The 19260-nt window shown below is 42.7% G+C and overlaps 1 protein-coding gene across 14 annotated transcripts in view; it reads left to right on the top strand.

Annotated features, from left to right (window-relative positions):
- fsd (transmembrane protein fates-shifted) overlaps positions 1-19260 on the top strand; it is a 37478-nt gene that overhangs the window by 3673 nt on the left and 14545 nt on the right. For 13 of the 14 annotated variants that reach the window (XR_011223201.1, XM_045757957.2, XM_069306673.1 and 10 more), the window contains exons 2-7: positions 2473-2603; positions 7530-7616; positions 10763-10867; positions 14377-14464; positions 15415-15516; positions 17363-17561. Coding sequence is in view for 13 of the 14 variants with exons in the window: in XM_045757957.2 (XP_045613913.2) it covers positions 2528-2603; positions 7530-7616; positions 10763-10867; positions 14377-14464; positions 15415-15516; positions 17363-17561 (657 nt within the window). In the remaining variant the exon portion in view is untranslated. The remainder of the gene's footprint in view (positions 1-2472; positions 2604-7529; positions 7617-10762; positions 10868-14376; positions 14465-15414; positions 15517-17362; positions 17562-19260) is intronic. The other variant, XM_069306672.1, reaches the window with a different exon arrangement.

Genomic DNA, 19260 nt, shown 5'->3' with positions numbered 1-19260 from the left:
TGTCTCATACGTTGTTTCACCTCCGGCCTGCTCATGCGCCGCTTGAGCCATCCTGGTCCTTGGATCAGGTTCTCTGTTATCTATCTTCTCCTCGGTTTGTTGTGGCCCCCTTTGGTTCAGGATTGTTTTTCCAAAGCTCTTTTCTTGTTGGTATTGGCCTATGGGGGTCAGGTCGGGGAGCTTCATGCGCTCCTCCGGCGCAGGGGTTTCTGCTCTCTTGGTCAAGGTTTGTTTATTTGCAGCCGTCTCCTTCTTTTCTGGCGAAGAATGAGACCACTGTGTTCCGGAGGGAGTCTTGGGTTGTTGATGCTTCGTTGGTCAGGCCGGGGGTGCATTGTGTGTTATGTCCAGTTGTGGCTCTGCACCGTTATTTGCGTGCCACGGCCTCTGTGACCAGGAACGCGCTTTGGGTTGATCCAGTTTCCCTTCTTCCCTGTTCCAGGGTTCGGGTATCTCAGGTTGTAATGAACGTTTATGTTACATTGTTTGGTAGATTAGATAAAGTGTTTAGTGAGTTTCATATTTATTTAGTAGTCCTGGATACAGCAGTGTCGTAGACATTGAGACTGAGATTGGAGCAGAGCAGAGAGCTGAATGTGGCCGGAGTCGCGGAGCTTTATGTGGGAGAGCGTTGTAGCTCGATGCGGTCCTAGTCTGCTGCCTGTTCTGTGTCGAAGCTGTAGCGTCTTGAGACGATTAGAACTGCCTATGCCGAGTGCTACATTCTTGACTAGAAATTGTACTGTTGACTATTCGCAATTCGCTTGGTTATATTCGGTGACTACACCTCAGCTTCCTCCACTAGGAGAGGTGGATGGAAGAACTGTTACCTGTAAATAGGGATAGGATTGTAGCTTGTGTAGTTAGTGCTAATTAGTTATGCCATTAAGACAATGAGATAATGGAGCGAGTCTAAGGTTTACCCGCTACAAGGTCATCCACAGGGTTATATGGTCTAGCCAGCCTGTGGTCTATCCCCGTGCCCCTGATGTTCGTAAGTTAGCTGCGCTTGCTGCCATCTTCGGTAACGTGTCTTGGGCTGACATTCGGGCACAGGGTTTTTGGCGGTCAAACAGGGCCATTTACAAGGCTGCACGCTACCTCGTAAATGTTCCTGGGCCTAGTTGGTCCTGTGTCGCTTTGGGTCGGCGGTTGCAGCCTGTTGTCTCGACTTTGAGTTAAGGAATGAGTGCCTTTCACCTCCCGGATAAGTCCTTCTTTTTTCATCTTTTGTGATGTAGCTCCGGGAACCAAAGGGGTTCCCCCAAGAAAACCAGCATTGAATGTAATGAAACATCAATTTCTGGGCGAGACCTGGAGGCTCCCCAACAACCCTCCCTTCCCCCGGTCGGTGGTTTTTTCGCGTGTTTTGATATCCAGCCTCGAACTGGGGTGTGGATAGCCGGTGCGAGGGATGTGGGGCTCCCCCTTCCCCCTCCTGGGAAGGGGGGGGGGGAGCGGTGCAGACAGTGCAAGGGATCTGGGGCTCCCCCCCTTCCCCCCTTCCCCCTCCCGGGAAGGGGGGGAGCTGCGTAGACAAGCGGGACGGCACGTGTGACATCATGTTCGTTTTCTATTGGGGAGTTCTGTCCACTCGTTAGTTTTCAGTAGTAGTTTTAACCAGAATAGGGGTTTGTTTTGAGGCACTTACCTTTCTGGGTGCCTGGCCCAGTCAATGGCACATAGAATGCTTCAAATCATATGTGCACTTTTATAGGCCATTGCTCCTCGTGCCTCTCTGAGGGGGCCAGGTTCTGGCTTGTGGTCCCCGGTAGGCCTAGAACTCCATTCACACTGACTGATGCCAAAGTCTAATAATACCAGTATACACATCAGCCTGGATAGCTCCGGGGAACCTCTGGGTCTCGCCCAGAAAATGGTGTTTCATTACATTCAACACTGGTTTTTTGGCCTCTCTAGAAACAGGCATGTGAAGCTAACAAACAAAAGCACAGGTCCCCCACACAAGACAGTTTCCTTGGGATGGACAAAACTTAGCCGAGTGCTGAAAACCCGGTGCCTGCAGAGCCAGGAAGAACCAGAGTCCTGGGCCATGGGACACACCAGGTGGATGAATGAGGTAGCTGCCTCAAACCTCTGGGTTGTTAGGCTGCCATCTGGTGGCAATGGTGTGGAGCTGGCAGTTGTTCTGGACAACAAGTGTGTATATAGTTTGAATCCGGGTTGCAAATATTATCCAAGACGCTGCTTTGTTGCATTCTTCCTTTCTTTTTTTCTTTTTCCCCCATTAGTCACTGTATTGGCCTAATACTCCCCAGACATCTTTTGCCACTATTGAGGGGACCAGGTTTTGGTACTGGTATGCAACAAACAATAGAGCCTATCATCTAAACCTGGGTTTAGAGGACTCCAGGTGGATAGCATAAGAAGATAGAGGAAGCCCTCTCAGAAAAGGGCATTTCATTACATTCTATGCTTGATTTTTGATTAGTCAAATTTTTCAAATTTCAGAATGAGTTTAAGGCCAGTATCACATGCAGAACTATAGTCTAATGCTTGAATAACTATGTCAAGGAAACCAAGGCAGTTGAAGAAGAAGAAGAAGACAGAGAGAAACAATAATTATCCTACAATATGTAGCGGTATGTAAACCCATAGTGGAAAAATATTCTCACTAATTTGCCTCTGCCTGGTTCTGTATGCATATGGGCCTAGTATCCATGGCACATTTCTGTGACATGGATACTTTATTGCACATGTTCCTCATGTTTAGTTGTGTGGTAATGCATGTGTGTGTAAAATTGGTTAATCTATATTGTGTATAATTTTGTGGGAATCCTTGCCGCCGCCCCTGAAGCAATTTTGCTGAGGTACCCTCCCACTACAGAGTCAAATTAGTCGTAGGAGGCCTGTTTGGCTACCAGGCACCAGAGCCAGAACTTTGCATCCTCCTCACAGAGGCACAGAGAGCTAGGGATTGTTATGATCACCTTCACAGAGATAGTATCCAGGAAGTAAGCAAAGCAATAAAAAAACAACTGGTTCACAACACAAAGCACTGAAACAGCCAATCGACTCTATAGATGATTCATACAGAACAAATGCTTCACGCGAAACTAGCTAGAACTCTTAATGCAAATGGCCGCCAACAGGTAGCGTCCTGTAGCTCATCACTACCAGCCACCTCTGTCAGTCCCATTGGTGATGTAGAACATTTTGGTTTTCCCTCCTGAGTTGCCTCAGCATTGCGGGTCCCGCCTTTTTTTTTTTTTTTTTTTTTTTTAGATACTGGAATACGACCCCCACAAAGAATCGTTTTTACAACCAAGTACCGTACCCATTTTACTGTTGAGTTAAATAGAGGCTACAGTTAAGGATTTGCGCCCAGTAAATCCTCGCCAGCCAGGATACGAACCCATGACATAGCGCTCGCAGAATGCCAGGCGAGTGTCTTAACACTACACCACGGAGACTGATCATTTCTCGAAGAAGTGCAGGCCATTCTTTGGACATTGATTGCCCTGTGATGGGCCATTTGTTTGTTTATCATTCCTACATTTTTTTAGTATTTGCTTCATGAGTAAGTGCTTATTTGCCACACTTCTTACATGAACTAGGTCTACTCTTCATTACAAGCTGCCTTTGTCTAGACGAGTGTTTGGGTGACACTTTCCCAGACACTCGTGTAGCATAGCTTCTGCACTGACCATGTCTTCTCTGGTAATTACCTAGATGTAATTGCCTGTGTGTTGTACAAGATGAGAGCTATGCTCATTGTGTCCCATTTTCTTAGTACTGTACTCTTTTGCCATATGACACTTTTTTATTTTTATTTATTTATATACAAGAGTTGTTACATTCTTTGAAAATACTGGTTTTGGCAGCCACCACCACCTCACTTAAATTGTTCCAACTATCTACCACTGTTTACAAAAGTGATCTTGCTAATGTTTTTTGCAGCTTTGTTTCCTTAGCTTAAATCATTGACCTCTAGTTCTTGAAGTTCCAGGTTACATGAATTCTTCTTTATCAATTTCATTGATTCCTATTTCTATTTTGTATGCAGTGATCACATCACCTCTTTTATTTCTTCTATCTTCTAGCCTTGGCATACTTAACACCTCTAGCCTCTCCTCATAGCTCTTACTTTTCTGTTCCAGAAACCATTTTGGTTCATTTTGGAAACCATTAGTGGGCACCACACTAGAAACAAGTATCTATTTGATATTCCAAGAGTACAACATAACCAATCTAGAAATGCTCTGCGAATCAAGGTACCCAGAATGTGGACTAACCTCCCCAATCATGTCAAAGACTGTACCCCTCTCAATCAGTGTAAGAGAAATACTAATTACTAACTAATCAACACCATGTAACCTACCTTACCTTCTAAATGTAAACGTATGTCTTGCTATTTTCATACAAAACTGTCATACAAAACAGTCTCCATGGTGTAGTGGTAAGACTCTCGCCTGGTGTTCCGCGAGCGCTATGTCATGGGTTCGTATCCTGGCCGGGGAGGATTTACTGGGCGCAATTCCTTAACTGTAGCCTCTGTTTAACGCAAAAGTAAAATGTGTACTTGGATGAAAAAACGATTCTTCGCGGCAGGGGATCGTATTCCAGGGACCTGCCTGAAACGCTACGCGTACTAGTGGCTGTACAAGAATGTAGCAACTCTTGTATATATCACAAAAAAAAAATTATTGACAAACTTGTATAACTGCTGATATCTTCCAGGTATAAACTTGTTCAAAAACATGTATAAACAAAAATTGTAGTCTGTTTATTTAGTTAAAATGACTTCTGCTGATATGTTGCAATTTCTGCTGTTCCATCCAACATATAACTATTGTCATGCTTTTTTATTTTTCCCCTTTTTCAGTCCAATTCATTGGGTAGCACTGGGCCACCTGGTGATGGTTATTGGCTTTAAAGAGTTTCAAACTAGTTTGAACATATCCCGTTGCTCTGTGTTAAGCATCTATGGAATTGTTTGGTGGTTTTGAGGCTTTAGTTTTTGTGAATCCTCCAGTTCTCTGTAAGGCTTACTGGAGTTGTTTTCCGATGGGGTGACAAATTGTCATTTGCTCACTGCTCCTGCTTGAGGGGGCAAGGTTCTGGCTCTGGTCTCCAGCAGGCCAAACAAAACTTAAGCAATTGATGTTACTTTTAGTATAGTGCAATCTAAGCAAGATAGCTTCATACAGCCATTGTGGGCATCCCCAGAGACAGAAACATGAGAAAGTTCAGAGTTTGCAACTAGATTAGTATCAGAATTGAGAGGCCCTTGATATGAGGGCAGGTTAAGAGAACTCACCCTCACAACCTTGGAGAAGAGAAGAAATAGAAGTGTTATGATAATGACATACATGATCTTGAGGGGATATGATTACATAAAAAATCTTGAGGGGGAACTACATAAGGTGGATAAAAGAAGCCTATTTAAGTTTAAAAGAGGTAGGACAAGGGGACATCGTTGGAAGCTGGACATGCAATTCATTCGAAGAGATGTAAGGAACGTTTAGTTCCCTGTATGCGTGGTCAGCAAGATGAATGCACTAAAAGAGAAGCTTGATGAAGTCTATTCCATCCAGAACTTTAAAAAGAAATATGATGAAAATGTTCATGTTGAGAGAGAGAATTTACGCAAAAGTATAAACAGCTGGAAGGTGGGGCTATAAAGAACTATATCTCGCTCCCCCAAAGTTACTGATAGGTAAGCTCATCTCCTGTAGGATGCTCTTATATACCAATAGCTAGACCATTGTTGGATGTTCTTGTAGCAAGAGCTAGTCCCCTGTAGGGTGCTCTTATATGCCAATAGCTAGACCATTGTTGGATGCTCTTATAGCAAGAGCTAGTCGACTGTAGGCTGCTCTTATATAGCAAGAGCTTCGCTTCTGTAGGGTGCTCTTGTATAGGAGGAGCTAGTCCCTTGTAGGGTGCTCTTGTATAGCAGGAGCTTTGCTTCTGTAGGGTGCTCTTGTATAGCAGGAGTTAGTCCCCTGTAGGGTGCTCTTGTATAGCAGGAGCTAGTCCCCTGTAGGGTGCTCTTGTATAGCAGGAGCTAGTCCCCTGTAGGGTGCTCTTGTATAGCAGGAGTTAGTCCCCTGTAGGGTGCTCTTGTATAGCAGGAGCTAGTCCCCTGTAGGGTGCTCTTGTATAGCAGGAGCTAGTCCCCTGTAGGGTGCTCTTGTATAGCAGGAGTTAGTCCCCTGTAGGGTGCTCTTGTATAGCAGGAGCTAGTCCCCTGTAGGGTGCTCTTATATAGCAAGAGCTTCGCTTCTGTAGGGTGCTCTTATATACCAGGAGCTAGTCCCCTGTAGGGTGCTCTTATATACCAGGAGCTAGTCCCCTGTAGGGTGCTCTTATATAGCAGGAGCTTTGCTTCTGTAAGGTGCTCTTGTATAGCAGGAGTTAGTCCCCTGTAGAGTGCTCTTATATAGCAGGAGCTTTGCTTCTGTAAGGTGCTCTTGTATAGCAGGAGTTAGTCCCCTGTAGGGTGCTCTTGTATAGCAGGAGCTCAGGTAAGTCTTTTGAGATGATGATAAAATTGGAACAGATTTATTTTATTTATTTTTATTTTTTTTATTTATTTTTAATTCCTGCATGGCTCTTAAGCCTCTGGTTGACCCAATAAGTGTTGCTTGGTTCTGTTTTACTTAGGCGGAGTATGAGTATTTATGACTCGTATGGTCACTTTAGTGAGATTTTGCCCCCATGTGCTTAACATGGAGTAAAATATAGTCTTAAGCAGGCGATGAGTCACAATAACGTGGCTGAAGTATGTTGACCAGATCACACACTAGAAATTGAAGGGACGACGACGTTTCGGTCCGTCCTGGACCATTCTCAAGTCGATTGTGAGAATGATCACAATTATCCTGTATTTATCCTGTATTATCCTGATCACAATCGACTTGAGAATGGTCCAGGACGGACCGAAACGTCGTCATCCCTTCAATTTCTAGTGTGTGGTCTGGTCAATATAGTCTTAAGTATATTAACAACTTCTGCTCTGTTGAATTTAAGTTGAAATCTTATTAGGTTTGTAACTGTACACTGTGTTAGATAATGTCCCAGTGGTCTGTCAGGCATTTCTCCATAGTGTTGACATTTCCTCTCATCTTCTGGAACCTTTAAGCCTATTTCCCTTGCACATTTCCAAGCCTGATGTGATGTAAGTGTACTTCTGTTGTTCTACTACTCCCTTTCATCAAAATAAGTGGTTCATAGTTGGTTGAATTCTCGTACTAACCTGTAAATCCTGATTTTCCATCTGCAGTGTTGTGGTCACTGTACATCTTTTGCATTGCTTTATTGTGTTAAAAACTATGTGAAGAATATCCGTAATCATTTTTGGAAAGAAAGTGATGAGCTGGAAGATCGTATAGCTTAAACAAGTAGGCCTTGCCTGAATGTACAGGTGTTCCGTATTCCTCCTGTTAGTCCTGCTTGTGTGTGTTTTATTTGTTGGTTGTCATGTTTTATGTTTGACATTGTGTAGGCATTTGAATATGGGACTAATAATAAGCCTTGTGTGATCAACTACTTGCATGTTGCAGATATAACAGTCAACGATTTTGCCAACAATGAAATTCAGACGAGATTCCGCCCAAAGAAGGCATCGATCAACACACTTATGAATGAAGGTTTGTCTTTGAGCTCTTGCATGTAAATTATTAAATGTAAGCAGCATTTCATGGTAGATTCTCTAGATGGTTTTAGCTGAATAAGTGTATCAAGACAGTTTGAATGGGTTATGTTCATTTGTTGTGTAGCATAAAGATGGGGTTGACATTTGCATACAGGCATTTTCAGTCTTGAAAAACTTTCCTTGCTCTAGATCTTTTCTAAAGTGGAGTTTCAGTAGCAGACAGTTTGTTGGCCAGTTCCTTTATGATTTTAGATTGAATATCACCTGTACTTGGAGTTTTACATTCCTTTAATTTGTCTATGTTTTTCCTGATTATTTGCAACTATAATAATGGGGATATCCCTTAACTGTCTTTTTATCCTGCTTAAAATATTTGTGTGGGTGTTGGGATGTTGTCTAATCTTTTTAGTGTGAACATTGATGTAAAGTATTCATTCACAGTTTTGGCTGCCTTGTTTACCATTGATTACAAGTCTCTTCAAAGATAGTTAAAGTAGTCATTGTCCTGGGCCTTTATGTGGCTTTCTAGAACTGTACCCCATCTCATATGAAGGGACGAACCTTTCCTTTGCTACCTGAATGTGATTGATCATGGGGCCCCTCTTCTGATGAAGGCATTAGATCTAGCTAATCCTATTATCTTGTGTAGGCTGTCACATGCTGTATGAGAAAGTAGTTCTGAATTACATCAAGAAATTGTTCTTTTTCCATTTGTGATGATAGATTTTCTCACTATTGTTTCATGGTTAAAATCATCCATTATAAGAGCTTGTGCTTCATGTGCTGCCTATATCACATAATGGAGGTCTTTAACATTCTTACCATAATTCTGAGCTATGATATTGTATAATAAAGATTGTGAACAACCCATCTTTAATATCTCATTGCCGGTTCCAGTGAAGTTCTCTTTTATGTTTAGTATTGCACCTGCTCTTGTTATTCTGTACTTTCTGAAAGGTAGGTGGTACAGTGGAAGATGTGAATTCTGCAGTTATATATTTTAATACTTGGCGCATGTGTCTAAGACAAGATACTCCAATTACCTTGGACATGTTCTACAGAACCCTGTCCAGCAAAAAGGCTGCAACCCAAGAATGGGGCTGAGCCAAAACCAAAATACAGCTTGGTGAAACAGCATACACTTACAAGAGAAATGACCCGTGAACCAAACATGCCAAATAGTAGAAGCGATACGAATGGCTATTGTGGTCTAAAAATGCTAAAGCATGCTCTTAAGTACAGAAACGTGCAAAGTTAGGCACAGAATCGGATAATGATGCCACAATAATACCCCGCAGGAACAAGGAACATCAGCTGCCCACACCAACACGGACAGGCAGGTATGCTGAGTGCAGGACAAGTATCTTGGTAAAGCACACACCCATTCCTGTCCTATATCACTCATTGAGGGAAGGCATAAGCAGCCACATATTATAAAAATATTTGTTACCAAAATGTGCCCTTTGCTATTGTGCAAGGCCCCTGATGTACACCAGGAGCAGGCTAAGCACAATATTTTATTGATATATACAAGAGTTCTTACATTCTTGTACAGCCACTAGTATGCATAGCATTTCAGGCAAGTCCTTAATCCTATGTTCCCTGGAATACAATCCCTGCGAAGAATCGTTTTTACAACCAAGTACCCATTTTACTGTTTAGTTAAACAGAGGCTATAGTTAAGGATTTGCGCCCAGTAAATCCTCCCCGGCCAGGATACGAACCCAGGACAAAGTGCTTGCTGAACACCGGGCGAGCGTTTTACCACTACGCCACGGAGACTGCAATAGGCGATGTTTTTAACATGTACAAGCACACAGTCTTAAGATGCACTCTCCACATCAACAGGTGCCACAGGGAAGAAAATCTTGTGTGTTTCTTGAAAGCGAGGCGACTTTAAAGTAATCAACTCATAGAAGTGAAAGGGATGATAAACCTGGTTACAGTTAGAGTGAAATGGAGTGCTAGGAAACACACAATGCTGGTAGTATTATATAATTGTAAAGCAGAAATTAAAAGAAAGCAATGGCCTATGGTGAAACTATAATTTTAAGGAAAACCAATGCAGCTTAGCTGAAAGCAGAGTCTAGTGTAGCAGGAAGAATAGCAGAGACTGTGGGTGACCTGGGCTGCAATCTAATGATAGTAGAGTACATCACAATTAAGGTATTACTCCTGCAGCATCTCTAGGCTCTCTTTGCCTTGTAGAGCAAGCTAGATTCCAGTTCGGGTTTGTGGTAGGTAAGAATAGGTCTGGTGTAGTTAGTTAAGGCTTTGCAGTTTGAGAGCTAAGCTCAACAAGCTACTGAGAGATCTCTTCCAGGAATAATATTAATTTCTAGTTGAAATTCCAGGACCCATTGGATCCTTGGGGCAAGGATGATAAAACAGCTCCTGTATTCTCAACTTGCATGTTTCTTTACAATGTGAAGTATCTAAATTCATACATTACTCAAATGCTTTCATGATGAATTATTTGCACCTATGAAGTTGCTTCCCCATAAAGAAGCACTAGAACAAGTTTTATGTTTGCATAGTTCTCATAAAACTGAACATGTGTATAGTATTAGAAGTAGTAATGGTAGTGTCTTCTCACAGACATAATAACATAGGATAAAAAGCCACACTTGTGTATGTGTGAAATTTATGTAAGGAATTTACACCAAGTCTTTCACACTCTCCTGAGTGTTTTATCAAGGTCTGAGCATGTGATTAGGATGAGACTTCTCAACGTTTAATCAGATTAGACGTTGAGATGTAAGTCTCATGCTAATCACACACTCAGACCTTGATAAAACACTCAGGAGAGTACGAAAGACTTGGTGTAAATTCCTTACATAAATTTCACACATACACAAGTGTGGATTTTTATCCATTAGTAGTAGTGCCGCTGACTCACTGTGGCCAAAAATAATTTTGAATTTGTTTACTATGATAGTTATTTAGTGTAGTTAAAAAAATTTGATTTAAAAAAGATCCAGGAAGCTACAAATTCTTTGTTTTAGAAGTTTATCTATTATATGATTTAATGTTTAAGAAGTCAATTCTTATTTTGGAATATAGTAGAAGTTGCTTCAGCTGGCTAAACTTTTGACTGTGCTATTTTGGAATATATGAGTGACCTGTCTTATGTTGCAACAGTAAAACTGCTGCAAGTAAAGGAAGAGGACAAAACATGGGATGAAAAAGATGACGACGAGCTTCTTTCTGATCTGACTGAAGACAATTTTCCAGGACAAAAAGGAGGTATGTATTTGTAGTATTTTAGCATAAATCTTAATCAGTCTATGAGTGCTTGAATTTACATAGAGAATGAAAAGATATATTTAGAGTATGGGGAGAAAACTGGTGTATGTAAGCGAGTGAGAGAAAACCTTGCCAACCCAAAATGAAAACAAACCATAGAATTTAGTTTTAAACATTCTCAATAGCATTCCCAAGGCTCCAAATGTTTTCTGAGGGGATCCCTGTCAGCTCCCTGGAGCTATCGGACTGATATTAGCTATATTAGTCTGGGGCTTTAATCATATGGAGTTCTTATGCCTACCAGGAACCACGAGCCAGAACCTGGTTTCCTCAGAGAGGCGAAGGGAGCAATGGCCTATGGAAACTCCACTCTGAGAGTATATTCATATCTGCCATTGACCAGGATTAGGCACCCAGAAAGGTAGGCACCCCAAAACAGACCCCAACTGGTAGAAAAGTGCACCCCAAGACCAAACAGAGCCCAAGAACTACCCCCAAGAAAAACACAGTAACAAGCAAATCGTCATCAACTAGATACGCATCTTGTTCCAGCCGCCTCCTCCCCTCCCAACCCCAGGAAGAGGGAGGGGGAAGGTCCCCGCCCCTCAGAGCCGGCTGCTAGACAGCCAGTTCGACGACAAGCCGGCTGGGGCTGACGTCTACTCTGGCTGCCATTTCCTGTCAGGATTTTGCCACTTGTAGTTGTACCTGCCGTGTATTGGGATGTTGGCCAGGGGTACCAGTACATCGGACTGCAAGCACTTTGGGTTACCTTCCCTAGGCGCCCTGTAAGTACATCCCTTGGGTCTTAGGGTTATCTTCAGTGAGGCTTTCAGGTTCTCACTCTCGTATGGGTTGCTGTCGCTTGACATCGGCCTCATCCTTGGGGTCAACAGTGGTCTTGGTGCTTTCGTTTGGCCCCTGGGTACGGAGTGTTTGTTGCTGGTTGGGGTGCACCTCACATACTAGCAGCAGCCGTCCCTCTCTATGGCCTCCTGTTGTTGTGGTGCACTTTCGGGGTGTCTTTTCATTCTTTTTAGTTCTTTCTGTCTGGTGGAGGCCTGCCTGGCTTCCCATTAAGTATGCCTAGGTTCTGTTTGATAGTCCTCTGCTCAGCCCCCCGAGGTTGCTCCCTTCACAGGGGTCAGTTTGCCCGGTACTGTATATAGATGGGGTTCAACCGGCTTTGTAGTACCAGTGCCTGGGCTTCTCGTAGGGACACCTTCCCCTGTGGGCCCTGGAAACCCCCGTTGGGGCTCAGGTGTCCATGGATGTGTCTTAAGAGTCTAATCTTGAGTGGTGTGAATTGAGGGTTGTCCGTTGCCCTTGTCTCAGGGTGACGATCGTCTGTTTTGCCTCTCGTCATGCTGCTTGTTGGGTCAACGACACCTTCGACCTGGAATCATGCAAGACTTATTCCATGCTCGTTATCCAATTTACCCATCCTTTTTCGGGAGATATTAGGGGTCAAGCGGTTGTCACGTTGCATCCTAACTTTCATTTGTTGCAACGCTCTAGGTTGGTTGCCCGCTCAAATGCCCCAAGGATGTCCTGTTTTGGTTTTAGGAACCCAGACTTTGGGGCATTGGTCACTTCAACCTTGGTTCAATCCATGCCCCTGAGTCCTTGCCCCCTGTTGGTGTTGTTCGCCCTGCTCCTCCCACCCCCCCTGCTGTTGGCTCCCAAACGTCTGAGGGTTTTGGAGTCTGGGCGGGATATAGTTGGGGATAAGACTCGGGTGCCAGCTCCGGGGGCTGCCCCTTTCGATGCAGGGAAAGAGGCCTTTGAGCCTGATCCTCCCGCCGAGGCTTCTGGATCTTACCAGCAGACCCTCTTCTTTGATGTTTTTCTCTTGGACTTTGAGGGTGTGGAGGACGGCTCTGCTTTGGAGCCTGGTTTTGAGTCTTCCGGGGCTGGGGAGGAGTCGGCCTGGGGCGCTTGGGCCCCGTTCGATCCTGCCTGGGCCTTGGTGCCTTCGGGGCGGGGGTTTGATGTTGCAGGGTTTGGGGTTTTTGTATCCCCCCTTCCCTGTACTAGTTTGATATGGGTTCGACTCCTCCCCGGGTTCGTTTTTGGGTTTTTGGTTTCTGAGGCTTCGTCTTTGTGGAGGTTTTCCACCTCTCGAACTTATCCTGCAGAGGTTTGGGAGGCCCTTGTGTGTATCTTCTGCGTGACCCCTAGGGCCACCACAAGCAAAGAGACCCCCCTAAGGAAGTGTACCCCGAACAGACCAGGAAAGACAACCCTGACTGAGAAAGGGCAGCACTTAAGGAGCACACAGGGAAAGAGAACCCTGTGCACATGCATCTCTAAGTACACAAAATCTCCTGGCTCATGCTGCACAAATGTGTACAAGAATAGCCTCAAAAGTAAGCACCACTTGGCTAAGACAGGAGACTGGAGCGAGAGCGATCTGAAAATGGAAAAACCAGCACCATCTATGTTGGTATGAAAACTGGTGGTGGAGCAGCTGGCTGACCCTGTCTGCCTCCTTCCTCTCCCCAAACAAGGTGGAGAGGTGGGGCGAACTAGCTCCTGCTAGTGTCACGAATTTTCGAGCGTTTGTTTACATTATTGGGGGAGTTCTTTTGGCGGTTTTGAGGCTGTGGTCTCATTTCTAACTAAGCAGTAGTTTTTGTTTTGCTTACTTTCTAAGTGCATTCCCCTGGTGACGGTAGACATGAATAACTTTATATAAAAGGTTTTCATAGTGCCACCGCTCCCTCTGTCTCTCTGAGGAGGCCAGGTTCTGGCTTATGGTCCCCGGTAGGCCAATAAGAACTCTGCAACTGATGGTACCTAGTAGTTTGGCACTGTATCAGAGCAGTAAATTCAGTGGGCTGCTCCATCACCAGTTTTTCAGTAACGGGGCTTACCCAGAAATTGGCATTTCATTACATTCAAAGCTGGTCTCTATTTATCTCAGGACTGATAACAAAATTTTAAATCCTGGCCATAATGTAACATTTGTGCCCACCAATAATTATCACATAGTTAGGACTTTGATAGGGAATTACTTGCAGATGATTGATCTATCATATGCCTTGTTCAAAATGATAAATACATAATAAATAATTTGTTTGAATTTTTTTTCTAGAGAGAATTGAAGAAAGAAAAAACTAAATATGCTAAAGGGTTATTATAATATTATTTCACTACACTACCTTCCTGGTGAGGTAAGTCACAATACCTTTTGTGACTTACAAATGTGAATGTGTTACAGTGGATGTAGGTCCAGTTGGTGATTGGACCTACATCCACTGTAAGTCGATGTAGGTCCAATCTCAGTCTTACTGGGTCCAATCCCAATCTTACTGGGTGTAGGTCCAGTAAGATTTTTTTACCTTGTGGGAGGGGGACAACCTTGGGGTCTGACAAGTGGAATGAGATCCCTCATGTAATGAATTGGTCTTGCCCCATATACCATAGTTCATGCAAGTGAGAATCCGCTGTATGCAGCAGTTGTTTGATGCCTGTATCTCAAGAAGCCCATCTGTTTACTGTTTCAGAGCAGAGTAGAGGAGGAGAGAGAAAAACGAACAAGTCAGATAGTGATGAAGGTGCAAACTATCCATTAGACATTTGGTTTATCATAAGGTAAGATTATTTTTTGTAGGTACAGTGATACCTATAAATCCAGACTACAGTACAGTACTGTATATCATTCCAGACCTGTTTTGGATTTGAGAGCAATCTGGATTTTAGGATACTGTACTATATTTGTCCATTTTTGGTAGGCCCTTCTAAACAGTGTGTGTTTAAGAAAGAATGATCTTGCAAAATTTGCTTCTCGTTATGAACTCACAGCAGGTAATATCTAGTCAGACTTTCCATGTTTTGTCAAAATTTAAAAGAAAAGACTTAAAAGAAAAGAAACCCAGTAGCCTTTTAACAACCCCATAGAAGTTGATGCAGAGACTCAGTTGCTAGAACTTCAGCTTGAGCTGTGTGATCTGCAGTGTGACCCAGTGTTGCTTGCAAAGAAAAGTGAAAATTGGGTGAGTTTCTGGAAGTTGATCTGCAAAGATAGATATCCCACGCCGAAAGATTTTACACTAAAGCAGCACTCGGTGTTCAGTAGTACATATACAGTATATGTGAATTTACACTTTCTACTGTGAAGCAAGTAAAATCTAAGACCAGAAATCAAATGGGGAAATGGAACAATGGATGCATGCCTTTGACTTACATCTTCCAACATAGGAATTGATATGTTGAGACTGGTAAAAGAAAAGTGTCAATCCCAGACAACTCATTAGTAGGCAAAAATGTGACTAGCATTATTTTTGTATAAATTCAGAGCCTTTAAAAAGGTAATTTTTTTGTTTCTGTACATGCAGGCCCTGATTAGAGCCTTTGCATCACTATAAATACTGTATAAAATTTGCAACCCTCTACATAAAAGTGCTGCAGTGGCTGACTAAGTGAAAAAGGTTGAACTACCATGTACTACAGGTAGTTAATAAAGTAATGTAAAGTAATGAGCAAAAATACATTAATTTGCACCAACAGTTATCATTGTTACCTTCTCTTTATTTTAATTGCAGTGAACATATTGCCCCAGAGGATGTGGGAAGGTTTGCTGCCATCTGCCAGGCCACCTACTATATCACCACAACCGCTATATTCTGGTTTACTCTATATAGAAGGTATTTTATCTTGCTGTATCTGCATATTTCTGGGAAGTTCCCTCATTACCTCCCTGGAGTTTGTGTTGGTGAAGACAAGTCTTAAGAACTGTGTAAGCCAGGAGAATGAATGTACAGTGTATAAATGTTCAAAGTAAGGCAAATTGGATACTGGAATTCATATACAGAATCATTGTTAATAAGGCATGTAATGTCATTCTTAAGCTTTTCCTTGCTCTTGTTAGGTCCAGTCTAGATTATACAGTTCAGTTTTCAGCACCTGTACTCTAGAATAGATCCAGTATATGTTTACTGGAACATGTACAGAGAAGTATGACAAAGCTAAACTACTAGGTACTACTACCTAGACACTAATACCATCCATGTTGAAGAGACATTAAGAAGACTTTATTTACCTTCTCTAGAAAGGCAAAGAGTAATGGGTGACGTGATTGAAGTATACAAATAGATGAAAGGGTATTAGAGGGAAGATGTTAATAGGGTGCTAAATATATCTACATAAAACCAGCATTGAATATAATGAAGCTTCTCTTTCTGGTAGAGCCCAAGTGGCTCCCTGAAGCTAAATTGATGAGGTGGCTCCCCACCACTGGGTCACTTTAGTTGCAGGAAACCTGTTTAGCCTTCCACAGACCCGAGTCAGACGTATTTTGGTGATTCAAAAACCCTCCCTCTTGGCCTCCCTCTTCCTCCCCCCAACCATAGACAGAGAGCAGCTATCTCGGCAAGATAATTTCAGGGAGCCACCCAGGAGCTCCTCCCAGAAAATAGAAAACAAATCTGGATAAGTTTAGATTTAGAAGACCTAGATAAATACTAATTTGGAAATATGGTTGTAATTTAAAAAAGAATTACAGGGCATGATATATCATGCCTATAATATAATAGGCATGAGATAGGTGGATTGTTTCAAGTGTAAGTTAGATATGCAGAATACTTGCCTCGCCTGGGTTAATAGACCTTCTCTGGTTTTCTTTACTTTTATGTTCTATACTCCTAATTTCACCAAGCCTCTGAGACCCACATTTCCTACAGAAAGCCAGGTCCAGAATCAGGACTTGCAGGAGCTTGGAGGATCAAAGACAACCCAAAAGCAAGGAAAACCTCACCAGAAAGGTTATGCAAAACAAAAATAACCTATTGTTCAAATATGAAAAAAAGGAGCCACTCATAAAGGAGGGACCTGAATACTTCAGAGAATATATCTCTGGTAGAGCAAAGGAGATGCAAGCCAGCTACCAGAGAAGAGCATCCTGGCATGAACCCTGTGTGAAATATTAGCCAGGGAATATGCAGTGTGGGTGGTGTTACAAAATGCATCTATGATGTGAATATTAATAAAGCAGTGGCATCACAAAGGAGAACTATTCCAGAAACAACCAACACAACAAAACTCAGTCCCAGTTCAACCTTCATAGTACCTGTACTAGGCAAGTGATTATATAGGTAGTAGGCTGGAATCCTGGGTGACCTGGACTGCTATTTGACAGACACATTAAGGCAACATTTGTTTATCCACAACTACTATCATTAATCTTCTTTTCCTAACTGTTCATTATTTTCAAGCAGTAGCTTCCTGGTTGGCTTCCTCTGTTTTGGGTGAAAATGATCCTCAAGCTCTTCTCTCTCCATAGAGAGCCTGATTCTAGTCCCGACTCCCAGTAGGCTCGGTTAGGTCTCAAAAGCCTGGCAATGATCATTGGGACTAGCCCCCTCAGTAGAAAACTACCGAGGTGGCTTTCGAAAAAATAAATATATAATTTCTAATTACCTGTACTGTAACTGTACAGTACTATAATTTGTGAAGCAGAGTATAACAGTTAAGCATTGTATCTTTTTCCTGCAGGCACTATAAGTGGGTTTCTGATCTCCCAGCACATCTGACACACTGGAACATGAATTACACAAAAGGCCTAAGAGCAGCAGTTGTTCAATCTTTGTATTTTATGTATTCTCCGTTCTCTTCTCGCTTAGTAGGAGAAAAACCTCTAAGTGCCGACCCTACTCAGCTGCTTCGATCACAGTGTGTACTGCAATGGCATGTTGTAAGTAGCTTCTACTGTGTGAGGCTGATGCTTTTTTTGAGGCTTAGCAATATTAGCTTACTGAGATATTTGTTGCCAGCATTTGTGGCCTTTTGAAGACAACAAAGCTTTAAAGTTGCATTTGTTCATGAATATAATCCACAGTGAACCTTTATATAATGTGGCAGTTATATTTCTGAAAATCACCTTTTATAAACTGAATAATGTATGTTAAAAATGGGGTTACTTTCCCAGAAATTATGAAGGTATACATTACAGACATACTCTTATTTAAAACCCTGTGAGGGTAATTTATCTAAATGAAGGTAAATTACCCTCACATTGTTTTTAATTAGGGTGTCCCTGTAATATACAGCCTAGTCATATTTGGGAACATGGCCCCATTTTTTTCTGGGAGGGCTCCCTCGGTACTACCCCATACTACCTCGCTATATATTGGTATACCTGTCAAACCCCCAGTACTACATAGGCTCTATCATCTTACAAGCACCTACCAGAGACCAGTAAGAGACTCAGACCCCCTCTCAGTACTGTAGAGGGAAGGGAAGTCTGGGGATTTACGACCACCACAAAACCAAGAGTAAAGACAACCAGAAAAATAGAGCAAATCAAAACAGACAACTACAGGGTTCACCTTTGCATCACTGATCTTAACTATGCAAACAATTGTTAACTGGGCAAGACCTCGGTGTTTGTCGAGCTTCTCTCGCGGGGATCGTGGGTGTAACATATCAGGCAGCAGTTGTCATGTAGGATCTTTTTGAGGTTATCTTGAGATGATTTCGGGGTTTAGCGTCCCCACGGCCCGGTCTTCGACCAGGCCTCCTTTTTGTTACACCACCCCCAGGAAGAAGCCTGTAGCAGCTGTCTAACTCCCAGGTACCTATTTACAGCTAGGTGAAGAGGGGGTATCAGGGTGAAAGAAACTTTGCCCATTTGTTGCCGCCTACACCGGATATCAAGCCCGGAACCTCAGGAGTACAAATCCGAAGCGCTGTCCACTCGGCTGTCAGGCCCCTCTGTCCCCTGTCAGGATAGGGCATTCAATTTCATCTTGTATTGTCTGTTTTTAGTGCCGTGGAATTTGAACCGTTGTTTCACAAGGTGGTGGAGAGATTAGTTAGGCATATGTGTACTAGGTATGCCTAGATATGAAATGTAAAGTGTGTGAATTGTCTCATTCTTGGTTCCTTATATAAATGATGTGTCTGTATATAATACACTTTAGTATTTAGTTTATACCACCATACAAAGGTCCACGGGTATTAAACTGGATAAATATCACGTAGCTTGAATGCTTGAATCCCCCCCTTTATTTCATTCGCACAGGGGAAATTTCACAATAAACTCGGCGCAGCACGGTGGTTAAACCATGGGTTTCTCATCTGCATTTTGTTTTTTTACCTTTTGAACCGACACAAACTTGTCTGTTGCCTCTTAACAATTCTGCGTGATGTAGTCCATCATGTCTTGGGCCGTCTTTTCCCAGAGCTCTGTTTCCCATGTTATATTTGTTAGGAATTTTCTTATCTCCTCATAGTTTCCCTTTCAGATTGCCAGCCTTTTGTTTTCAGTTCCCTTCCTTGAGTTCATTAACCCTTCTTCGACGAGATACTCAAATGTCAGTACACTGTGATCACTCATTTCTACTGTGGCCTCGAAGCCGATTTCCCTTATGTCAGAGTCATTCAGAGTGAAG

This window comes from Procambarus clarkii, chromosome 58 (genome assembly GCF_040958095.1).
Source record: "Procambarus clarkii isolate CNS0578487 chromosome 58, FALCON_Pclarkii_2.0, whole genome shotgun sequence".
Lineage (NCBI taxonomy): Eukaryota > Metazoa > Arthropoda > Malacostraca > Decapoda > Cambaridae > Procambarus > Procambarus clarkii.
Note: the sequence above shows the minus strand (reverse complement) of the source record. Positions and strands in the feature narration are given on the sequence as shown.